At 42.9% G+C, this 21,388-nt stretch overlaps 2 protein-coding genes across 10 annotated transcripts; one reads left to right on the top strand and one right to left on the bottom strand.

The window, feature by feature from the left end:
• Window positions 1-229: 229 nt before the first annotated feature.
• Window positions 230-17,946, bottom strand: LOC124864261 (WAS/WASL-interacting protein family member 2-like). Of its 9 annotated transcripts, XR_007037278.1 has the most exons (9): window positions 16,437-16,551; window positions 15,139-15,212; window positions 14,741-14,873; window positions 5,219-5,341; window positions 3,569-4,216; window positions 3,221-3,448; window positions 2,924-3,025; window positions 973-2,094; window positions 230-519 (listed from the first exon to the last, which is right to left on the bottom strand). XR_007037278.1 is itself a non-coding variant. In XM_047358962.1 (8 exons), exons 2-8 carry the CDS (start codon window positions 15,178-15,180, stop codon window positions 2,054-2,056), a joined length of 1,317 nt encoding a protein of 438 aa, XP_047214918.1. In that variant the 5' UTR covers window positions 15,181-15,212; window positions 17,924-17,946; the 3' UTR covers window positions 230-2,053. The 9 variants fall into 9 exon arrangements, 8 of the variants coding, with proteins under 8 accessions (XP_047214918.1, XP_047214915.1, XP_047214921.1 ...); XM_047358962.1 differs by lacking the exon at window positions 16,437-16,551 and adding an exon at window positions 17,924-17,946 and having other exon boundaries at window positions 230-2,094; XM_047358959.1 differs by having other exon boundaries at window positions 230-2,094.
• On the top strand, window positions 17,726-20,923 carry LOC124864262. The gene is made up of 9 exons (XM_047358968.1): window positions 17,726-17,797; window positions 17,987-18,080; window positions 18,361-18,484; window positions 18,859-19,016; window positions 19,288-19,430; window positions 19,508-19,712; window positions 19,880-20,019; window positions 20,126-20,288; window positions 20,669-20,923. Exons 1-9 carry the CDS (start codon window positions 17,781-17,783, stop codon window positions 20,732-20,734), a joined length of 1,110 nt encoding a protein of 369 aa, XP_047214924.1. The 5' UTR covers window positions 17,726-17,780; the 3' UTR covers window positions 20,735-20,923.
• The last annotated feature ends 465 nt before the right edge of the window (window positions 20,924-21,388 follow it).

Here is a 21,388-nt window from a genome sequence, read left to right as displayed (position 1 = left end):
AATAAAAACGCTGCGTGCGTGACAGTAATTATTCAATTTAAATCGTGTCTAAATAACAGGTTTAAAATTCTATATGCAGACAAATTAAAGACATAAATGATTAATTAGAAGATGAAAGCCTCTGCAGCTCTTCTGAGCCAGAAGGTCCGACAGTCACTAATCTGGCTCATCTTCCAGGTTTCTACAGCAGAGGTTTTCAACAGGATCAAAGAGGGAGGACACAGATGGATCAGTAACTGCTGGAGTTTATTCAGAGACCAGTTAAACCAGTTAGAGAGCATGCTGCTAAACTGAGAACAACACACACCATTAGTCCCAGTGTCAGAATAAAGCTGACACCATTAGAACTTCGGTTAGAGCCTCTACAGTCCATCCTGCAGCACAGAAATCAGTTCCGCTCAGTTAGTCAGACTGCAGCTCCATCGTTTGCAGCCAGGGGGCGACACCGAAGTTATTCCCAGAAATCCGGAGATTTCCGATTCAACAACATTCCAGCATGGAAAGCCACCAGAGAAGGTTCTGCATGCAGAGAACAGCTATGTCAGGAAGAACATGTTAGAACATGACCGGATTAAACCACATAGGAGGCCTGGGGTTCAGGAAAACGACGAATTATTCTCAAATAATCATAAATATATACAGTAACAGGAAGTCAATCTGAGGAGAAAAGTCCACTAATATAAGGAGAATGATGGGAGAGAAAAAGCCACAATGTTGATGCATAAATTAGAACTAAATGACACTTTTTACTTTTCTTCCTGCTGAAATCAGAACTGATCTCATGGTTTTAAATACCTTTATTAGTAAAATTAAGAAAAAAAAAACCCACCCTTGGGCCGGGATTATAGGGAGAATGAGACTGAGGTCCGAATGATTCAGTGATTTTTACATTTTTTTTTTTCCCCCTCAGTTTAATTCAGAACATTTTCTTCTATTCCCAGAACTTTTTTTAATTACAGAAATGTTTCTGACCTTTGACCCTTTGTTTGTGACAGTTTTTCTAACGCAGAAACGGTGGACTTCCTCCTCCATCATGACTGCTCACGGTTCTCACAGGTCATGAACGAGTTTTCCTGACAGTCTGAAATACTGCTGTGGGTGAGAGGAGGAAATCGCCATAGCAACCAGTGACATCACAAGCTTCTTCTTTTGAACATTAATTAATTTAACAGATATTAATGCTGTAGGATTTCCAGGCAGCAGCTCTGACATCGACCTTCAGAATGACCTCTGAAATCTTCACATTTGACCTTTTTTCTCCCATATTTCCAACAGTTCTAGGAATCATCAGCAGAAACAAACCGTTTTCTTGTCTAAGACGCAGCTGCTGTGATACATGAAGAAATATTTACTGATATGAAATAGGTCGGATCGTGCTCCTCCACACTTGGTTCGATCACATGACCCCAGCTGAGGTTCTACGGGCCTCCTCAGTCCATATTGGCACTTAAACAACTGACCTGCTCAGGAACCACTCAGTCAGCTGATGATTGAGGTGCATATATACAGGTTTTTAATCCTTCATGGAGTCTGAGGAGAAATCCTCAGAAGTAACTGATCCCAGTTCAGTTTGTGGACCCAGCAGATCCAGAACCTGACCTAGACCCAGGTACAGGACCTGTGGAGAAGTCTCAGTGTGAGAACATGTCTCTGATTAGTGTTTCTGTCAGTGAATGATATTAAGATCTGTTTTTTTCAGCGTTAATCGTTTAGTAAGCTTTAATTCATCTTCATCCTCTGCCTGAAGCCTTCAGAATCCACCTGGATCCTGCTGTGGCCCGTCCTCGTTAGGTTAACAGAACCATCAGGAACGGCTCATGCTGCTGTTTCCGACTCTGTGCTGCCGCCTGATAAAAACTAAAAGTGCAGGTGCAAACAAAAATCAAACATCTGGAGGAAGACGCTTCGCTCCTTCAATCCGATTCTTCCACAAGGCCTCTCTGATTGGTCAAACTGTCGGACATCTCCTCAGCCAATCAGCTGTGAGCGTAGATGAGGTGGAGATGGACAAACAGGATGAAGAAGCAGGTGTGAGAGGGGAGAAGTTGAAGGTTCACCTGCCAACAGGAGGAAGAGGAGGAGCTCCTCTCATCACTGAAACAAAAACAGAAACAGCTCAGTAACCAATCAGGAAACAGAAAAAGATTCATATTTAACTGGTTAACCTCGTCAGTATCGATTGGCATTTTCACATGAAACCAGTTTAACATCACCAAGGACCTGCAGCTGCCCACATGGACAAGCCAGATGTCTTCTGGAGAACATTTCGATGGTCCGATGAGACAAACACTGAACTACTTGGACACAATGACGAGAAGGATGTTTGCAGGAACAAAGGTGCAGCTTTCAAACCTCACACTATACAAACTGCCAAGCATGGTGGTGGCAGCATCATGGTGTGGAGCTGTTCCACTGCCAGTGGTACTGGATAGAGTAATGAAGGGAAAAACCTCCTGGACACATTTTGGTGCTCCAAATGAACACAAACATACATCTAAAGAGGTTCTGGGATGAGCAAAGCCTATGAAATGTTAAAAAAATATAAACTTTGATTAAAAGTGGGTTCTGTTCCAGTACACCAACCAGTTAAACGAGCTGTACCAGAGCCGCCAAACTGAGTGGTCACATATTCAGCCAGAAGCTTGTTGATGGATACAGAAAGTTTATTTCCATACTACTGAGGCTGTATAGAAATGTTTCATCCCGAACGGATTAGAGAAATTCCAGAATTAATCCAAAAACCATCGCAGCTCCATGCTGAACAATCCCTTCATCCTGGACAGAGTACGGCTAAAAGAAAATGATAAAAAGATCATTGATGCTGAAGATGAGTGGATGGAAACTTCTGACAGTAACTGAATTCATCTGCTTTTGTACTGGAAGAGGAGGAGGAGTATCCTCAGCTGCTGAAGGTGTGTCGTACCTCTGCTGGCTTTGCTCGGGTAGATCTTGGTGAAGTGTCTGTACTCGTTTGGAGGAGGGAAGTCGTCCAGAGGGTGGAAGGCATATTTGGACTCAAAGTCGTCTGCAGAAGGAGAGAAGGATCATCACCTCGGTTCATTTTTAACGCTTTATCATTTCTAACAGTGAATCTGTTCTTTAAACTCAGGGCAGGAAGAGGAAAAGAAGAGGGGAGGTCGCTCTGATGACCTGAGTCAATTCAACATTACTGGAGACATCTGAACTGATCCATAAAACGGTCAATCAGGCAGAGACTCACCAACAAACGAGCGAGGGATGGAGGAGGAGGAGGAGTGTCCGTTACGGAGAGGAGGGGGAGGCGGCGGAGGAGCGGCTGGGGTGCGGGAGGGTGGGGGAGGAGGTTTCCCTCTGGAGGGGGGGTCCGAAGACAGGGAGGGGCTACCGTGCGTCCTGTAAGGAGGAGGAGGCGGAGCTTCTCTGCCACCTGCCCTCGTTGACGATGATAATGGAGCTGGAACCGGAGGAGCTGAGGAGAGATTGCACAGGTGATCAATACCTTCTTGTTCCAAGGAGAACTGTGATTGGCTGAAACCAGGAAGCAGAGGATGACGTCATGTTGGGAAAAGTATATTTCACCAACACTCACCTGCTCCCCTGCTCGGCGGCTCTCTGACGGGAGGAGGCGGCCTGTTGGCTCCGTGCTGGGATGGTGTGGGTGACGCAGGAGGAGGCGGAGGGGCTGGACCTCTAGTGGGGGTGTGGCCTCCCGGTGACGGAGCGGGCCTCTTGTTGCTCAGCGAGTTGTGTCGCTGGGGCAGCTCGGGCGCCACCTCGCCACCCCCCGTTGGACCGTTAATGCGGTACGGTGGAGGAGGCGGGGCCAGAGAGGAGCTGGAGGGGTTTCCTCCAGACGTGGGAGGACGTCTGCTGTTGCTAGGAGACGGAGGAGGTTTTGTGGGTAGAGGCGGGGTATTGTTAGGTGTTGGTGGGAGGGGTTTCTCCCTGTTGTAGGAGGATGGAGGGGAGGGGGCATTACCACGGCGCGAGAGGGGAGGAGGAGGGGGAGGAGGAGCGGAGGAAGAGTGTTTCATGCCAGTGGAGGGTGAGGAGGCTGCGGAGGAAGGGCAGGAGGGGGAGGGAGAGGAGGAGAGGTTGGGGAGCGAAGGACGCTGAGATCGAGAGGTCTCCATTGGTGACAACGCCTGAGGGGAGGGGCTCTCTGTGTTGTCATGCCGATGGCTTGGAGGGCGGGGTGCTGCAGGACGAGCCGAAGGAGAACGTCCCGAGGAGGAGTCTGTTTACAAAAAAAACAAAACCGTAACGGTGGATTACAAGAAATACACAAACATGTTCCCACATCTTCACATTCTGTCTGATTGCTGCTGTAAAGGATTTCATGTGACAAACACAAAGTATTAAGTGGAAGGAAAACGATTCGTGGCTTTCAAAAATAATTATAGTGATCTGAAAAGTGTGGCATGCACATAAATAACGTCCAGTCCCACCAGCTGCCTTCAGAAGAAGTCCTGTTTGCAGTTTGGCATAAGCCTGTAGGAGATGTGGAGAACGCATCCAGAGGTTGTCCTGGTCTGATGGCCCCAGAATCAAACTATCTGGCCTATTAGCAAAACTTTACTGCATTTCACCCTGAACACACCAACTCTACAGAGAAACATGGCGGTGGCAGCATCATGCTACGCCAAAACAAATTCCTTGTATGTCCAAAAACGTACTTGGCAATAAAGCTTTTCTGATTCTGATTCTGTAGGGTGATTTTCTTCAGCAGGAACAGGAATCCAGGACAATCCTGGAAGAAAACCTGTTAGAGGCTGCAGAATACCTGAGACTAGGTTGGAGGTTGACCTTCTAGCAGGACAACCAAACTAAAAATACAGCCGGATATACAATGGATGGTTTAGATCAAAGGACATTAATGTGTTGAATGGCCTAAACAAAGCTCAGACCTAAATGTAACTAAGAATCTGTGAGAAGACTTTAAGACTGATGTTCTACATCCAATCTGACAGAGCTTGAGATGTTTTACACAAAATAATTCAGTCTGTAGATGTTCAAACCTGGTGGAGATAAACCCCAAAAGACCTGCAGCCAGAGGTGTCTTGACTCAGGGGGTTGAACATAAACGCACGCCACACTTTCCAGGTGTGTAAAATTACAAATCATCTTCCTTCTACTTCAGTTATGCACTTCTTCATGCTGGTCTACATCACAAAATCATAATGACATGGAAACGTTCACGCAGGGAGAATGTTCCTGCAGATAAATGGGAGCTCCTGACCTCCGACTGGCTTCAGTTTGGGAACTCCGCCTGTGAACAGGCCTCCGATTGGAGGAGCAGAACCTGACGGACTTCCTGCTGTGCTGCCATTGGCTCCTGTGGCTGCTCCACCTCCTTTGGGCTCTGAGGACCACAACCATTGGACAGGTGAGTACAGGCTGAGGGTATGATGTCACCGCTGTCCTCTACAATGAGTTAGTGTGAGGTGGGATGCATGTAAGGACAGGTAACTATGTCAGACACTGAGGTGGGATGAGGTGGAATGAAGTGATGTGGAGTGAGACGGTAAATTAAGGTGTTTACGCTCCCACGCAGCTCCGATGACATCATCGTCAGCACAACAAACAGTCAGAAACATGTTAATAATCAATGAAATCACAGGTGATCAGGAGTGCACACTTCATCACTATGTAATAACCAGTTTCTCTTTCATTTCAAAGATGTTTCTTTTCTGATCGTCCATTTTAGTTCTTTTAATTTGGTTAAAAACAGATCATGTAAACATTTTGCACAAGTCCGGATTCTCAAAAACAGAACTTTCTACATTTACTAAAACTAAACACAAAACATGCTGAAGTAAAAAGATTCTTTTAACTCAGATTTCTGAGTCTGTTCTGTTTCATGCAGTCAAGATGTGGAGTCTGCCGTCCACCCCGGTGTCCTCCACAGCAGGTGAGGAGGAGACAGATTAAACTGTCAAACATGTGGAAGCTGCCTCAGTTTTCCCCTGAAACAATTTACTGAGGTTTTCCTCCAACAGTGCGTTCCTGAATCATCTGATGAGCTGAAGTGATGCGACACTGAAGCAGACAGCAGACGTTTAACAAACAGCAGCTGCAGGAAGTTGCAGCGTCTGTTTAAGCAGCCGCACCATCACCTGTCCACCTGCTTCACACATACACACACCTGCCTGCAGCCTGACAGCACGTCAGCTGGTTGATGCAAACTCGGCAGCTACAGGGAGAGCAGACATGTCAAACAAAACAGGAATGGATCAGATGAGGAAAAAAAACAGGAGGACATGGGACAGCTACATCCTGCGTTCAACGTCTCATCGCATGTCAGCTGTGACCACCCCCAGGAACCAGGGGCCTCATGTATAAGTGCTGCTCATGCACAAACCCATGTTGTTGGTTGTTTTCCACCCAAGAGATCAGATGGATCAACCAACTGTGGAGATGTCCACAGGCCCACGGCAGCTTTGTGACCAGTACACCTGGTTCTACGGTTAGAGGCTCATTGGTGACACCTAGAAGGTATTCTACGGTCCCTGTCAGAGGCATGATGACAAATTAATGCACTCACAACATTTAAAATGACATAAGTGGACATTAGAGCAAGTGGCTTTATTGACTTTAATATTACTGGATATTGCAAATGTCACAGCGTGACCAGAGCGCCTAGTTAGAGACCGAGGGGATTTTCTGGCTCAAGGTGATGACTTCAACTTTCCAAGAGCAATCCTGTTGGAACTGTGCTTGGGTCTGTACCCATACAGCTGCTGACCAGTTCTTATATGAACAGGAACATTTCAGTGAAGGTGGCAGACCAATCAGGACAGCCTGGGAGGATTCTGCCTGTAAATAAGTCAACATTAAAGCACAATCTGCAGAGAGAACCAGTTATCTGATGCAATTAAATAAAAAATGAAAAAGATTCAAAAGCACCATCACAGGATGAAGATGTTTTCATCATCATTCAATCAACGTAAAAAAAAATAAATCTATCACTATGTTGGCTCATCCATTTTGGTCGCACATTTTGACATGCGCAGCTCTATGGAGGTAAATGTGTCTCACTATTATTCAATCAAACAAAAAACTAATCTCAATCAAAAACATAAATTGTGGTCAAACATGAACATCCTGGGCGGGGCCTAAAGATGAACGCTGTAAGACGTTTCCCTATTGGTTAGCGCTGACTAAAGCCGCAGACTCTGATCCCCCGCATCTCTGAACTTCTGGTCGAACTGCAGGGCTTGCAGCGTCGCTTCAGTGAGGAGACATCAACTCTACAGAAGAAAACTGAGCCGACAGTCAGAAATACGCGGTGACGTCAGCCGACACCAGCTCTGTCTTAAAGATTAGCGTCACGCATACAAGGTGCTTTACGGTAATGGAGTAGAAAGGATCCGATCCTGGCAACGGTTGAGAATATAAGAGGAAAACAGAAAAATAATCTACAGAACATTTATATTAATTACATTTTTACAACTTTCACATTCATGTTTTATGTAAAAGAATAAATATTTAATATTTTACTGTACAGTTTTGGAGAAATATCTTGTCAAAATACCTCAAAATGCTCAACCATTATATGCATTTGTCCCACTTTCAGGAATTTATTTCTCCAAAACCATGAGAGGTGAAAACACAATCTCTTCAGATTATATTAGAGGGTCATCTATATTATAACCAGATTATAACCAATATTTCATAATTTCACTGTAAAGGTTTGGAGAAATACACAACTATGGTTTTGGAGAAATAAATTCCTGAAAGTGGGACAAATGCATATAATGGTTGAGCATTTTGAGGTATTTTGACAAGATATTTCTCCAAAACTGTACAGTAAAATATTAAATATTTATTCTTTTACATAAAACATGAATGTGAAAGTTGTAAAAATGTAATTAATATAAATGTTCTGTAGGTTACTTTTCTGTTTTCCTCTTATTTTCTCAACCGTTGCCAGGATCGGCGTCCTTTCTGCTCCATTACCGTAAAGCACCTTGTATGCGTGACGCTAATCTTTAAGAGAGAGCTGGTGTCGGCTGACGTCACCGCGTATTTCTGACTGTCGGCTCACTTGACCGCAGTTTTCTTCTGTAGAGTTGATGTCTCCTCACTGAAGCGACGCTGCAAGCCCTGCAGTTCGACCAGAAGTTCAGAGATGCGGGGGATCAGAGTCTGCGGCTTTAGTCAGCGCTAACCAATAGGGAAACGTCTTACAGCGTTCGTCTTTAGGCCCCGCCCAGGATGTTCATGTTTCCAGAACTCAAACTTTTTTGAGTTCAACCAAAAACAGAGAGCGTCAAAACCAAAAAAGCGAGACTCGTAACCAAAGATTTTTGACATGTGCAAATAAAAGTTTATGTTTTGCAAATAACTTTTTTCTCTTCATGAGAAAAAAATCATTTTAATCAAAAAAAGTTTTGTCAAACAATTTTTTTCCTCCCCAAAATAAAATATTCCATTAAAAAAAAATTGTTACAACTCTGATAGTTTTGATCACAACTTAATATATTTTGATTGAGATTTTTTTTTGATTGAATAATATTGAGACAAATTTACCTCCATACAGCTCCACAGACGTCGCAGCTCTGACCTCACCGAGAGCATAAACCGGCTGAGATGGAGAGTTTCGTGGCCATTTCCCGCGTGTCTCACAGGACAGTGCTAAGGAGGCGCATATCGTTTTTTTTTCTTAATTTGATCACGGATGCGTGGAAATCTTGATGAATATTAATTAATCAATAATCAATCATTACATAATTGGCATCCCTGGGTGGGCATTATTATGAACAGCTTGCACTGTACATAAATGCGAATGAATAAACCACAACAGCACATTATTGCTGCACCAATTGATTAGCTTAAAACCAGCTGCCACTGGTCACAAGAGGACACAAAACATCAGAGTTCTAACATCAGATGCCACTGATTATATTTAAGAGAACATTATAACTCGTGACACTCCAGGAGTTCACAATTTTAGACTTTCATCAAAATTAATAACTCCAATATCTCTGTGCTAGTACCAATCAACTCTGCTACAAAGGCAAAATTTTAGATGTTCTGACTCTGGTTTCTTCTGTGTAAGCAATGACTTGAGACTTGGTTTAACTTAAGTTAACCTCACTGTCCAGAGAGTTGCTGCACATCTGTATCCAGAGGCTGTGTTTTATGTAAGACCACAATCTGAAACTGAATTAACATTTGCAGTTAATTTTAGGATCTGACCTAGGATTTTTGATGCATGTATCCATTCAGTAACTTTATAGTTTTGTTTTATGTTTTGAAAGAACAGGATGTATTGCCATATTAAATCCAAAAATTTTATCTAATCCACCCTGCCATAAAGGGGGGTGAACCAAAAACCAAATTGCAATTATTACCCATGGGAGGTGTAGCATTTTTCTTTTTCCTTTGCATTTTTAAACAAATTCCATTAAAGGTTAAGAGTAGTGTCTAATCACTAGTTCCTCCCAAGAAAGGTGAAAAAAATGTATGCTAAAATCACAAATATCCTTAGAGAAAGGAGTAGCATTGTAATACTTGGAGCATAGTGTTGTCACAAGTCACAGGTTGAATGATCAACTTGTGCACCCATTTTACAGTCATACAAATGTTTCCAATATATGTATAGTCAAAGATACATATATAGCTGGACATACATTTGTTAGATGTTGTTGCTTTTAGCAATTTTTCATAACTTTGTTGTTTTGGAGTTTCTGCCAGAATGAAGAATCAAAGTCTATTATGAATTCAGCAGACATGGAGATGCAGAAGGTTGTTGTTGCTGATCTCATCCGTTTGTCTCCAGATGAACGGGATGCTATAAATCAGTTTGACCTTTCTGCATGTGATAAAAGGATTAAAGAATTACTTGACCTAATTGAAAATCCAACTAGAGAGAATCTGATTTAAGATGTTCTTTGTCAGCTTACCTTGTTGTATCAGCAGAAATCCCAACTGGAAGCTAAAAGATATCTTCAGTTACAGACTGGCCATCAGATGGCTCTTCAAAGAGAAAATGCTGTAAAGCTTGAGCTCTCAAAAGTTGAGAGGACCAAGAAAGCTGAAGCAAAGTTAGAAGACCTGAAGGCAGATGAGCTCAAGAAAGCTTCATCCCAAAAGCAGGAACAGACCCTCACCTCTCAGGTACCCGATTTGCATTTTCACTCACAGCAGCCACAGCAGGGGGCAGACTCAGACAGCAGACATGCAGCACCTACAGAGTCGCCCCTTTCTAAACTTAGTCAAAGTGTTCAACTTACTTCCACAGACCTTAACAGAAATGGTGGAAGTCAGATGGTCTCCAGTGGTGTCCTGCCAAATCCCATTGCAGTGAACAACCACCAAGATGACCGAGTGCGGGACTCAGCGTGCACAAGTGATCCAACTAGGTGGAAGGAGCACCCTTCTGGCCTGATCGGCATCCCTCTCCCTTCTGACTCTATGTCGACCCCTAGGGGCCAAGAGAGAAGCACATGGTTCTCAGGTGACTCAATCCAACCTGACCGACCACCACTTGCACGAGTCCATTCATTAGGAAGCTCTCATTTAAATCATGAGAAAACCTGTTTTCTCCCACCATTTCATGAACCTAACCAGCATGACTTCTCAGATGGACGTGGTCCACCTTGGTAGCATGGTGTCCGTTTTAAGCAGCTTGAATTCTTTGCTAAGGACATAGAAGGTTTTGATCCAGGTAGCCAGGAGTCAAATATTGATGCTTACCTGTTTGAGGTTGAACATTGTCTTCTTGACTTGCGTTTTCCTTCTGATCGTGAGAAGCTGAGACTTATTTGGAAAACAACAGCTAAGAATATTCATGTGTTCATAAAAACTCTTCCTCCAGAAATTAGTGACAGTTATCCATCTCTCTGCCAGGCTCTTAGAGAAGAGTACTATGTTTACAGAGATGAAGCCGCTGCCACTATTAATGCTTTGACTGTTCTGCAAAAACAGGATGAACCTCCTAGAGAATATTTCTGCCGTTTGAAGACGACTTATTATCAGGGATGTTATGCTCCAGGTCTTGAAGAAGACCACACGTTTAAGTCTTTGTTTCTTCACAACCTCCATGTTAGCATGCAGTATGATGTGACTATGCATTGCATAACAGAGAATCTCTCTATGCAGGAGACTCGTAGATATGCTCAGCTTGTGTGGGAAACACGTGTTCATTCAGACAGAGCAGGAAAAGGCAAAGTTAGAGTGTTAAACATTCAAACTGAGAACAGGCCTAAGAAGAAGCACAAAGTAAGTCCCCAAGTGATGCAACAGAACCAGGGGGGTGGTAACTGGCATCAGCCAAAAGACAAGCCACCAGTTAAAAGACAAACACCTTTTCACAGTGCAACATTGAACTGTAAGGTTGGTGGTAAAGACTGGAGCCACTCCAAAGATGTCATCATAAAAGGAGGAGTTTGAGATGATCTACAGGTGTGTTATAACTGAGGCGTTCCTAAAAGACATGGCAAGCCGTTGCAGTCCAGAATCAACCCTGTAAAATCTATCAAACAAGGTATGAAGATGGTAAATAATTTCCAACACCCTATATTCTGTTTTAATCTTTTTCTTTCTTATGGTTTTGAACTTGAGAAATTAAGGTTTTAAAAGCAGTATTATTATGGTGTGAAAATTATTACATGACTTTTGTTTCTTTTCTCTTTAAAACATTTTATTAGTATTAGTCTCTGCCCAATCTTGCCTCACTCCTGTCCAAACACTAACCTCTGAACCAAAATGAACTGTTGAACTCTGCCTACCTACAGGAACCCAGTGACTCTTTTCTCATGGCTGAGGACTGATGTTTAGCCCCAAAGACTGTGAACTTCATCCCATTCTTCAGAACTAAAGGGGGGATGTTGGGACCCACAGCCATGGGTTACAACAGGAAATGCGGTACGGACTTTTCTGGAACTTTCAAAATAAATTGCATTAACCTACTTCCGACACAACTTAGGAATTGGGGGTAACAGCGGACTTCCCATGATGCCACTGCCCCCATAAAACCCCCACCTTTCCAATGGTTCTTTCACTTCCACGCCATTGATCATCGGGACAGGAGGGGACACAGCGCTAATGTCTCTTTGCTGGCAAAAAGACAAACTCTTCAAACTGGATCCAAGGGTGTCATAAGATCACGCGATCATATGCACAAGTTAAGTACTGATGAATTACTGTTGAAAGAATCCGGTATTCATTCATAAAAAGGGGTAAATTAAGGTATAAGCCTGACTTGACTTTCTCTCTCTGAGGGCTGCAGAAACAAACTGTGTTCCAGAGAAGTCCCCAGTAGAGACGCTGTCTCTACAAAGAGTGGAGCGGTTTTCCCGGTCTGAAAGGACGACAACAGGAGCCGCATCCCGTGGTAACGTGCAGTGTTGTCAGCGGACAGAACGGGCCGCCCAGCCACTGCTCCGGAGGTTAGCTGGAAGCTAACACTTTGTTCACAGAGCTTTCTTCAAACTTCATTGTCGCCCGGACAACTCCTCCTCAACACAATTCAAACGAAGTTAGGATTTGGGCAGAGAGATTTAGGATGAAATGATCTAAACATTTTAACCCTTTTATTAACGGTATTTTTAAAGACGTGAGTTTGATTCTGGTGCTAAGCTATTAGCTTCTTTTGTTAGCTCAACTGCTAACAGCTAAGAACACGTGTTGCTACTAAAGAATATTTAACAAAAAGGTTGTTAGTTTTCAAGCTAGTGAATAATACTCCCTAAACATTATTTTACTAAATTTGATAACTAAGTAAACACCATTAAGCCCCATTTCTCCAGAAAGATTTGGCTCTTTTCCAAAATATTCTCTTAATAATATTTCTTTAAATATTATTTTAATAAATAAAGACATCTAATGAGACCCCGTTGAGAATTAGTCATCCAGGAGGTTGGTTTTATTCAGCAGATCATTATTTAAAACATTATTTTATTAAAATAATATTTTATCTGTTCTTGCATTGTGAATGGTTGTCTAAATGTTGCTGATTATTTTCTAAGTTGGTTCCAAGACTAACTTAACTTCATTTCCAGATTCTTCAAGATAATCCTTGGTTCTCAAACATAAACATTGCATGGTAATGTTGCATCACTCTTTTTGGTTATAATTTCCAATAATCTTTAATCAACTTGTTTATATTGTACATAACCCATTAGTCTTCATTATTCTTTCATTCTGCTTGGTAGTTTAGTTGGATTGTTTTAGCAAAGTAAAGAGTTTGTTAATTGAAATATGTCTGACTTTGAGTTGACTTATTTTTGTTAATAAATTCTTGTATTTTAAGAAATTGTGTGAATTTATTCCATATATGTGCAGAGTTTATGCTGTTCAATAATGTCAGAGCTCGTCTCACACCTTTCTATTTTGTTCTAATACCATCACCTTACTGGGCTGGTATTCACAGGACAATCCTTAACAGACCCAAATATTATTTGATAACATATTAATATTAAATATTAAATAATATTCTCAGATTCATAGTCACAATAACTAACGAACATGTGATTTTCTCGATTAATTCATTACTTGTAATTAACAACCTGGCTGGAAGCAGAATAAAATCCAGCACTGGGGATTCTGGTTTCTTGCTAAGGAAATTCGTTTAATTCTACCAATAGTAGCCAGCCTGATGTAAACTGAACCCTTGCGCCTCAACATCATCTCGTCTTCACAACCTCATTACTAGTCAGTGGTTAAAGTGAGCAACTTCCTGTTTGTTTGCTGGTTCAACTCCAGTTTGAGAACATTCCATCAAGCTGCTGAGTGCCTTTATGAGAATAAACATCCATAAAATTCAACATGCCTCAGCATCTCTCATAGCACTTCTACTGTTCTTTAAAATAACTTTGCTGTGTGTAAACAGGAACATTGCCAGGTGAAAGTGTGAGTTTGTACCTAAAGTCCAACTTCACGCAGAGAAAGTTTATAGACACATCTACCTTGTTTACTGTAGCAGTGTCTCCACCTGTCTCTTCTTGCCACATGTGAACATGAATCTCCAGCTAAAACAATCAACATGCAGGGCATATTTACATGTAACTGCATATTTAGGTTGGGGTCTGTGAAGGGAGGGGTCTGGCAGTCCACCAGGTGCACCTGATGGCCTGCCCGAAGGTGAAAGATAGATCAATGCGAACGTAGAGCTTCATTAATCTGAGTTTGTTTGTGCGTATGTTTCAGCAGGAAATCCACGCTGCTCTTGGTACAGGAGACCCCAGGTGTGTAGATCTGGTTACCTTGGTAACAAACTGGTTTGTTTAAAGCCCCGATAGCTCCCGACTTGGTTATGTTTCAGTCTGATCATATGATCAACAACACTTTATTGACGCAAGAATGTGATGTAGACCAAAGCTGAGGATGTCCTCACTTTTGATCTGCTGTTCCTGTTCCTAAAGGCAACACCCTCTGCGCTTTGATTGGCTGTAGGAGGTTACTGGGGAGAAAAGTTTTACTTTGAGTGGTTCAACATTCAGCCTCGGTGCCGCTGACTGACATGAGGTAATGTGTCATTAGGTCAGCTGACCCCTGTTCTATGTAATGTTTGTGGACAGGGACCTTAGCAGCTGATTAAACCTGAACACAGCCTCCTGCAGCCGGCCTAAACTATCTCAGAACACAGAGGTCTTACTGTTGAGGGACGAAGAGGAGCTCGGTTCTCCTGCCTTCTTCTTGGCCTCCTCAGACAGCGCCCCCTGCTGTTTGGGCTGGGTCTGGCTTAGGTACTGGTATAAGCGAATGTATGGGTGCTCTGTGGGAGGTGTTTGGCTCTTTGGTGTTTGAGTCTTACTGTCGAGCAGAGGAGCGCTGCGGTCATTCACCACCGCCACCTTCCTCAGGTTAGTGCCTTTACAGATGTCCGACAACAGGGCGCCGCGACCTTTGACCTCCTCCCTGCTCAGCTTGGGAGGGGTAGTGTTGGCCTGAGGGAGGAGGAGACACATTCAGTCTGTAGGCTGCTGTGATGACATCTGTAACAGTGCTGCTGTTCAGTGGCCCTTTGGTGTTTTTAACTGAACCTTAAACTTTACATCTTGTTGTATGAAGCACAAAAACAGGAGGCCCTGAACGCCTCAGCTGTCCAAACACTAATCCATCCATGTAGAAGAGGTAGGAGAGCAGGAAGGCAAAGAGGTGCAAACAGAAAGAGCACAAGGAGAAGAAGATCGTGATCATCAAAAACCTCACCTGACTGAAGGTGGGGGGAGGAGGAGGGGGAGGGATGGGCATCCTGCTGCTGACAACACCTGATCTCCTGAACCCTGGGACACAACAAACATTTCTGATTCATCAGGAGAACCTGAACCCAACCATCCAGCAGTGAAATCCACATAAAGTGATAATTTAACAATCAAACAAATAGAGTAAATAAAACAACACTTCTAAAAATCTAAAAGAAAAGATCATAAAAAAATCAATCCGTTTTGAATAGTAAGATTTTTCTTTTCCTGAAATAAACTGTAAAGAGACTCAGACTAGGATGGGAAAAGGAACACAGCTTCAGACCACTGCTAAAAAACTAAATGACAACAGTTAACGCAGTTAACATAAACTCATGGATGTTAGTGTAACCGTCTGAATCCACAGTCATATTCATTATTGTAATAATTAAATGCTGTGTTTCTGGCTTAGAATAGGATTTCGGTTTCTTCCTAGTTCTCTAATCTGCAGACAGCTCTGTTGTTGGATCCATCAGAACCTTAAGATCTTACAGCTCTTTCCAGGACACGTCCCACCAGCACCAGTTGAGAAATCCTCAGGCTTTCGTCTATCTTCAATCCAGAACCCAGTGGATGAACATTAGAACCTGCTAACTGTAGTTCTGTCCAGAACTGAACTCACTTGTAGACTGAACAGATGAATCGATAGTCTGGATTCTTCATGATTCAGTGGGTAAATGAACCTGTTTGCAGTTATTTTGTTCCAACTAACCCATATCCAAGCAGAACCAGATCTAAAAACAGAGTCCCAAAATTGATCAGCCCTCTGCATGATCCACTTAGTGTTTATGAAATCCGTTTTATGAACCGAAGATTATAAAAACCGGGGAATAAAGACTCTTTCAGCACCTGTACCATGTGAAACCGGGTCTGCAAACCTGCATACGAATGTGTGATAAAATAGAAATCAGCTTTTTTTGTGATCAATTAACCCCGTTAGCATGAGGCTAACATGGGCCTTGATCTCTACAAGAAGCTAGGCTAACAGATTAACATCAACGAAGAGCTTGCATTAAAACTGCAATAAAAAAGACTCCTATCTGGATCCAAACCCACCAGAACCCCCAACAGCTCGCTTCAAAGACTCCCGAAGCCTTTGATCATCACTGTGGGAGGCTAGCTCCGCAGTTAGCTCCGCCTGCTAACAATTATCCCGCCGCATCACCGTCACACACCTGCACAGGTGAAGTTAACTGGTCCTACCTGAGAGCCTTAACGTCTCTACACTGATTAGCTCATCCTCCCAGGTGTGGGTCTGTGGGTTACCTGGCCAAAGCTCGAGCTCGGTCCCGTTCCCGGGAGCTAGGTGAACACCAACACCGTTAGCTTAGAGCTGCAGTCAACACCAGGTCACGTGACGTGCCTGCAGCTGCGTATCGTTAGCCTGCTAGCACCTAGCCTCCTGTCCTATCTCAAATATGACGATGTTATCAGACAAAAGTTATGTTAATATTATATGTATTTATTTCTGCTGCAGCTGTTCATACATTTTTTACATTTAAATCGTTTTTGCTTTTATTTTAATTTTGTTTTTCAGCTGTTTTTTTATTTCATGGTATTTCTTTTCTTTTCTGCAGTCCTTGTTTTGTCAAGATATACGTTTTCTTTTTATTTTATTTTTTCTGTTGAATCTGCTATTTCTGCTCCAGCTGCAACATGGATTGATTTCTACTTTTTAAATGTTTTTTTTCTCATCGCTTTCTCCAACATTCATTGGGGATACCAGATGTTAGTAGTTAAGACCCTTATATATTATCCAGAATAGCCTAAATTGGAGCAATATGTTAACCATGATTATTTACAAACTCTCTTTATATTGACATATGGTTCTCAGGATCCACAAACAGGACAAACTGGGGAAGCTTTCCTGATTCAGCAATGCAATGTAGCAGTAACATCCAGAACGACTGTTCATATACCTGAATATAGAACAAAACCTATGGTAGTGCTAGAGTAGATGAATAGAAATAATATAACAGTGGCTTCTGTCAGCTTTTCAGTTATTTAAACTCATCATGCAGACAATATATTTTATGGAAAATGTTACAGATAATCTCCAGATAAACACAATATTTTAACCACACAATCACTAAAAGCCAACACAATACAAACAAAAATCGTATGATTATTCAGAACAAGACTTTTGGACTCGTTTTGGGTTGATATGGTATGGCAAGGATATTGGGACATCAATGTTAATGAAAGCACCTTTATAATATTCCAAATTGTGTTGGTAAAAGACAAAAATGGGCTAGGAATAGGAAACTATAAAAGGACAGAGGATTGAACAACACACTTTAGAAAACAGGTAAACATCCAATCAGGCTTTGTTCTTATTACAAACAACTAAAAGGTTTAAAGGCATCACTGAAGTGTAAGAAACATATTGAAATAAATATAAAAAGAGATGAAGAAGGACTTTACTCCATACTATTTACTGGTAAGCATCTTGCACATTATCTAAAACCTACTCGTTAACCACAAAAGATTGGTGTGTGGTATAGTAGGCTTGAACTGTTTATCTTATCCAGGAGGTGGCGCTAACACACCTCCACGCTTGTTGCTAGAGAACATCAACAGAAGAAGAAGCGCGGAGATTTGAAAACAAAAATGGCGGATATTCGAGGGTAAGTTTCCTCAGAAAGATTTAAAATTCTTTCAGCTTTTTGTTAAAACATTTAAATTTCAGGAGTTTTAACTTTCAGGCATAAAAAATATGACCCATAAAATGAGCGGAAACATTAAAAACATACATTTTATCACCCACAGTTTGGCTCTGTCTGAAACTGTTAGCAATTTATCTGTTTGTTGGCCAGAATTCTGCAGCGCTGTGATCCGGATCTGTTGGAGCCCGGCGGGGAATCCGAACCGGACTGTGCGGAAGCGGCAGGAATGGTTAATTTCCTCACGGTCTGTAACTGATGTTTTCTGTTTCAATCATTCACGGGCAATTATCCCGAACCGTGATCCTCAGAACCGGCTGCCCGACATGTTTGAGGTGTTTCCCCGCTGCTGCACACCTGATTTAAATCAATGGCCGATTAACGGCCTGTTGCCCTGGTGGCAGCTGAGGAGGTGATGAGTCAGTTGGCCTGGAGCAGGAACTCCTCTAAAACATGCAGGACGGTGGGTCCCGAGTCCTGAATAATCGTTAATAAATTGTCAAAAATACAAACGTGTGTGTATATAGGAGAGACGACGTGTGCAGAAGGTTCTGTGGCGTCAGCTGTTTGTTCTAGACTCCATGATGTCCTTACTGGAGGGTCTGACGTCTGCCCAGCAACTGATGACACAACCCTGTCCCCCGCAGCCAGGTATACACACACACACACACACACACACACACGATCACTTTGACTTGTCTGACTGTTGGACATCTTCAGATCTGTTTGCAGAAAAAAGTTGAACAAAAGAAAACCTGGAGCTCTTTATGCTTTGGTATCTTCACTGTTAGACGTTTTTAAAGAAGGAATGAGAATCTGACACAGTTTTCCTGGATCATGTTGCTGCCTGAAATGCAGATATTAAAAGACATGAAGAGATTAAACAGGAAACATGAAAGATAAATCAAAGCAAACAGAGTTCTTCTGATATTAATAAAGATCATGTTTACCTACAGCTCTAACAGGGTGGTCAGAACAGGGAACAGATGTGTGTGTTTACCACTCTGTGTGTGTGTGTGTGTCAGAGGGTGGGGCTCACAGCAGGTGGAAGGCTCTGAAGGCGGAGAACAGGTCAGGAATGGAGAAGACGGAGACATTGCTCATGTCCCTACAGGAACGAGTCCAACAGATCAATAACAGAAGACACAGACTTACACAGCTGGTTCAGCAGCTCCATAGCAAGGTTGGACCTTCTCTCACACACTCACAAACTTAGTGTAGAGCATTCTCATCTCTTGTTTTCTCACCTTATCTTCTCCTGACTTCTGACCTCTTTGTCTCCTCTCTCCTCCTCACCCAATATCCTCTCCTTGTGTCCTAGTCCTCTCCACTCTTGTTTTTTTTTTTCCTCATCTCCTCTCTTTGTTTCCTGACCTTGTTTCCCCTTATCTCCTTTCCTCACCTTCTCATACTTATCTCCTTACCTCCTTCTCTTTTCACCTCACCTCCTCCAGCGCCAGGAGCAGGAACAGCTCACGGTGTCACTGCTGAAGGCCCAGAATGCTTTGCGGTCATGTGATCACCAGTTGAGGCAGCTGAAGGCGGAGTCAGAGGCAGCACTTAGTCAGCTGATCTCATGGCAGCGGATTAGAGACACGTGAGTGCGGACAAGTCACATGACCACCGAAGTTACACGCTCTGATTGGCTGGTAACTCTTCTTTATGTCCTGTCAGGCTGCAGGAACATGTTGGCGCCATGCAGGAAGTCATGCAGATCAAACTTATCTCCTTCAACCAGTCAGAGGTGCTTGTAGAGATCAGGCCACGCCTCTCTTCCAATTCTTCGGCCAGTGAGCTAGAGCCGCTGAGGCTGTCGATCACCTGCTGCCATGACGACAGATTCATCCTGCGAATAACGAATTCTGACCAGCAGCAGCAGGTTAGACCTTTAAAAGGAAACGTTTCCTGCAGACATTTTTACATTTCGGTGAATTTTTCGTCATGTTTAAACGTCTGAAAACCTGGGGGCTGATGTCACTTCCTGTTCATGTGATCAGATCATTGTTTACCTGAGAGGAAATGCCTGCCTTCTGAATGTCTCCACAGGTGAATGAGGAGCTGGCTGGCCTGGCGGGGGACTCCAGTTCGGGCTGCTGGACCGAGCTGAGCGCCTCCCTGGTGGAGGTGTTGCAGTACTACATGGGTCAGGTTGAGCTGCTGTGCGAGATCCGGTCCCTGAGATCCAGGTGAGGCCGTGGAAGTCATTCTGGGATGATCAGAGAATGATGGTTCTGATCAGTTTAAAGGTCTAATTTAGAACTGCCTCCTCATAGTAATTCATCTGCATTGCAGGTTTGCCATTGACTGGTGCCCTGCTCAGCGACTGCTGATCTACTTGAAGTCTGCGTCACTGGTGTGTCACCTGGAAGTGGAGGAGGGGTACCCGAGTGGCGGGAGAACTCGGCTGTGCTCAGTGCGGCGGGACGGACAACCCATTAACATGTCGGGACTAAAGGTAACAAGTTTAAGGCCTTGATCACCACAGAGCCAAGCTTCCTTAGCATTTGCTTGGCTCCTCACTGAGCCATCAGGAGCTTCCATGTGGTGTCCAACCAGAATCTGTTCCTCCTTTAGGAAAAAGCTGTGGACAACCTTTTGTTTTTGTACTAACAGCTCCCACCTCCAGCTATCTCCAACGACCTGCTTCTAGAAAATGTTCTGAGTTTTCAGTTTATTTTAACAGCTCTAACATTTAGAGCAAGTTTCCAGATAAGGTGGTTTGTTTCCCGATTTCAGAGGGTTCCAACATATTTCTTCACATTATCAGAAGATAAAGTGAGTTAGAATAGAGATGATTAATATAAACTGACCAGGTTTTCTCTGTTTTTCTCTCAGCCTCATAAAGCTGAGCTCTCTCTGACCGAGTGGCTGGTTTTCCTCTGCAGCAGTCCACTCATCTGAAGACACTTCGTTCTCTCCTCCTCTTCCTCCTTCATCCGAGCAGCAGATGTCCTTCTGTCACCTGCTTTCATCTCATCATTTAATCAACATGTTCTTTTGTTGCTCCGGTGTGTTTCTTAGCTGTTGGTGTGTTTTCCGCTGGTTCTATGTGTTATTTTGATATCATAAAATAAACTGATTTTAACGCAATGACTGCTTCATTTTCACATGTCTGAATATTTTTAGATTTTAGAATATGGACACTTGGACACCCCTTCTCATTCAGTGGTTTGTCTTTATTTTTATTCCTACCTCTGGGAACTATGTCCAGACTGTTGGGAAACCAGTCCAGGTGACTGACCACCTCATGAAGCTCATCGGGAGAATGCAGAGATTGAGAAAATCGAAAGGGGCTTTTCTGGAGAATATAAAATATGTTTTCAGTTATTTCACAATGTTTTGTTTGCTGCATAATTCCATATTTGATAGTCTCAATGTCTTCATTGTGGTTCTACATTGCAGAAAGGTAATTCTGACAAAACACAAACTGTAATTTACAAAAGAAAGTCATTAATATGCTTTTATGTTAATTTACTGAAAACTAAAAGTTCATCTGGTGCTTTTATTTTGTAAAGCTGCCTCCAGGGGTTGCTGTTTGCCACCCCAGCAGCTCAC

This window comes from Girardinichthys multiradiatus, chromosome Y (assembly GCF_021462225.1).
Source record: "Girardinichthys multiradiatus isolate DD_20200921_A chromosome Y, DD_fGirMul_XY1, whole genome shotgun sequence".
NCBI lineage: Eukaryota > Metazoa > Chordata > Actinopteri > Cyprinodontiformes > Goodeidae > Girardinichthys > Girardinichthys multiradiatus.
Note: the sequence above shows the minus strand (reverse complement) of the source record. Positions and strands in the feature narration are given on the sequence as shown.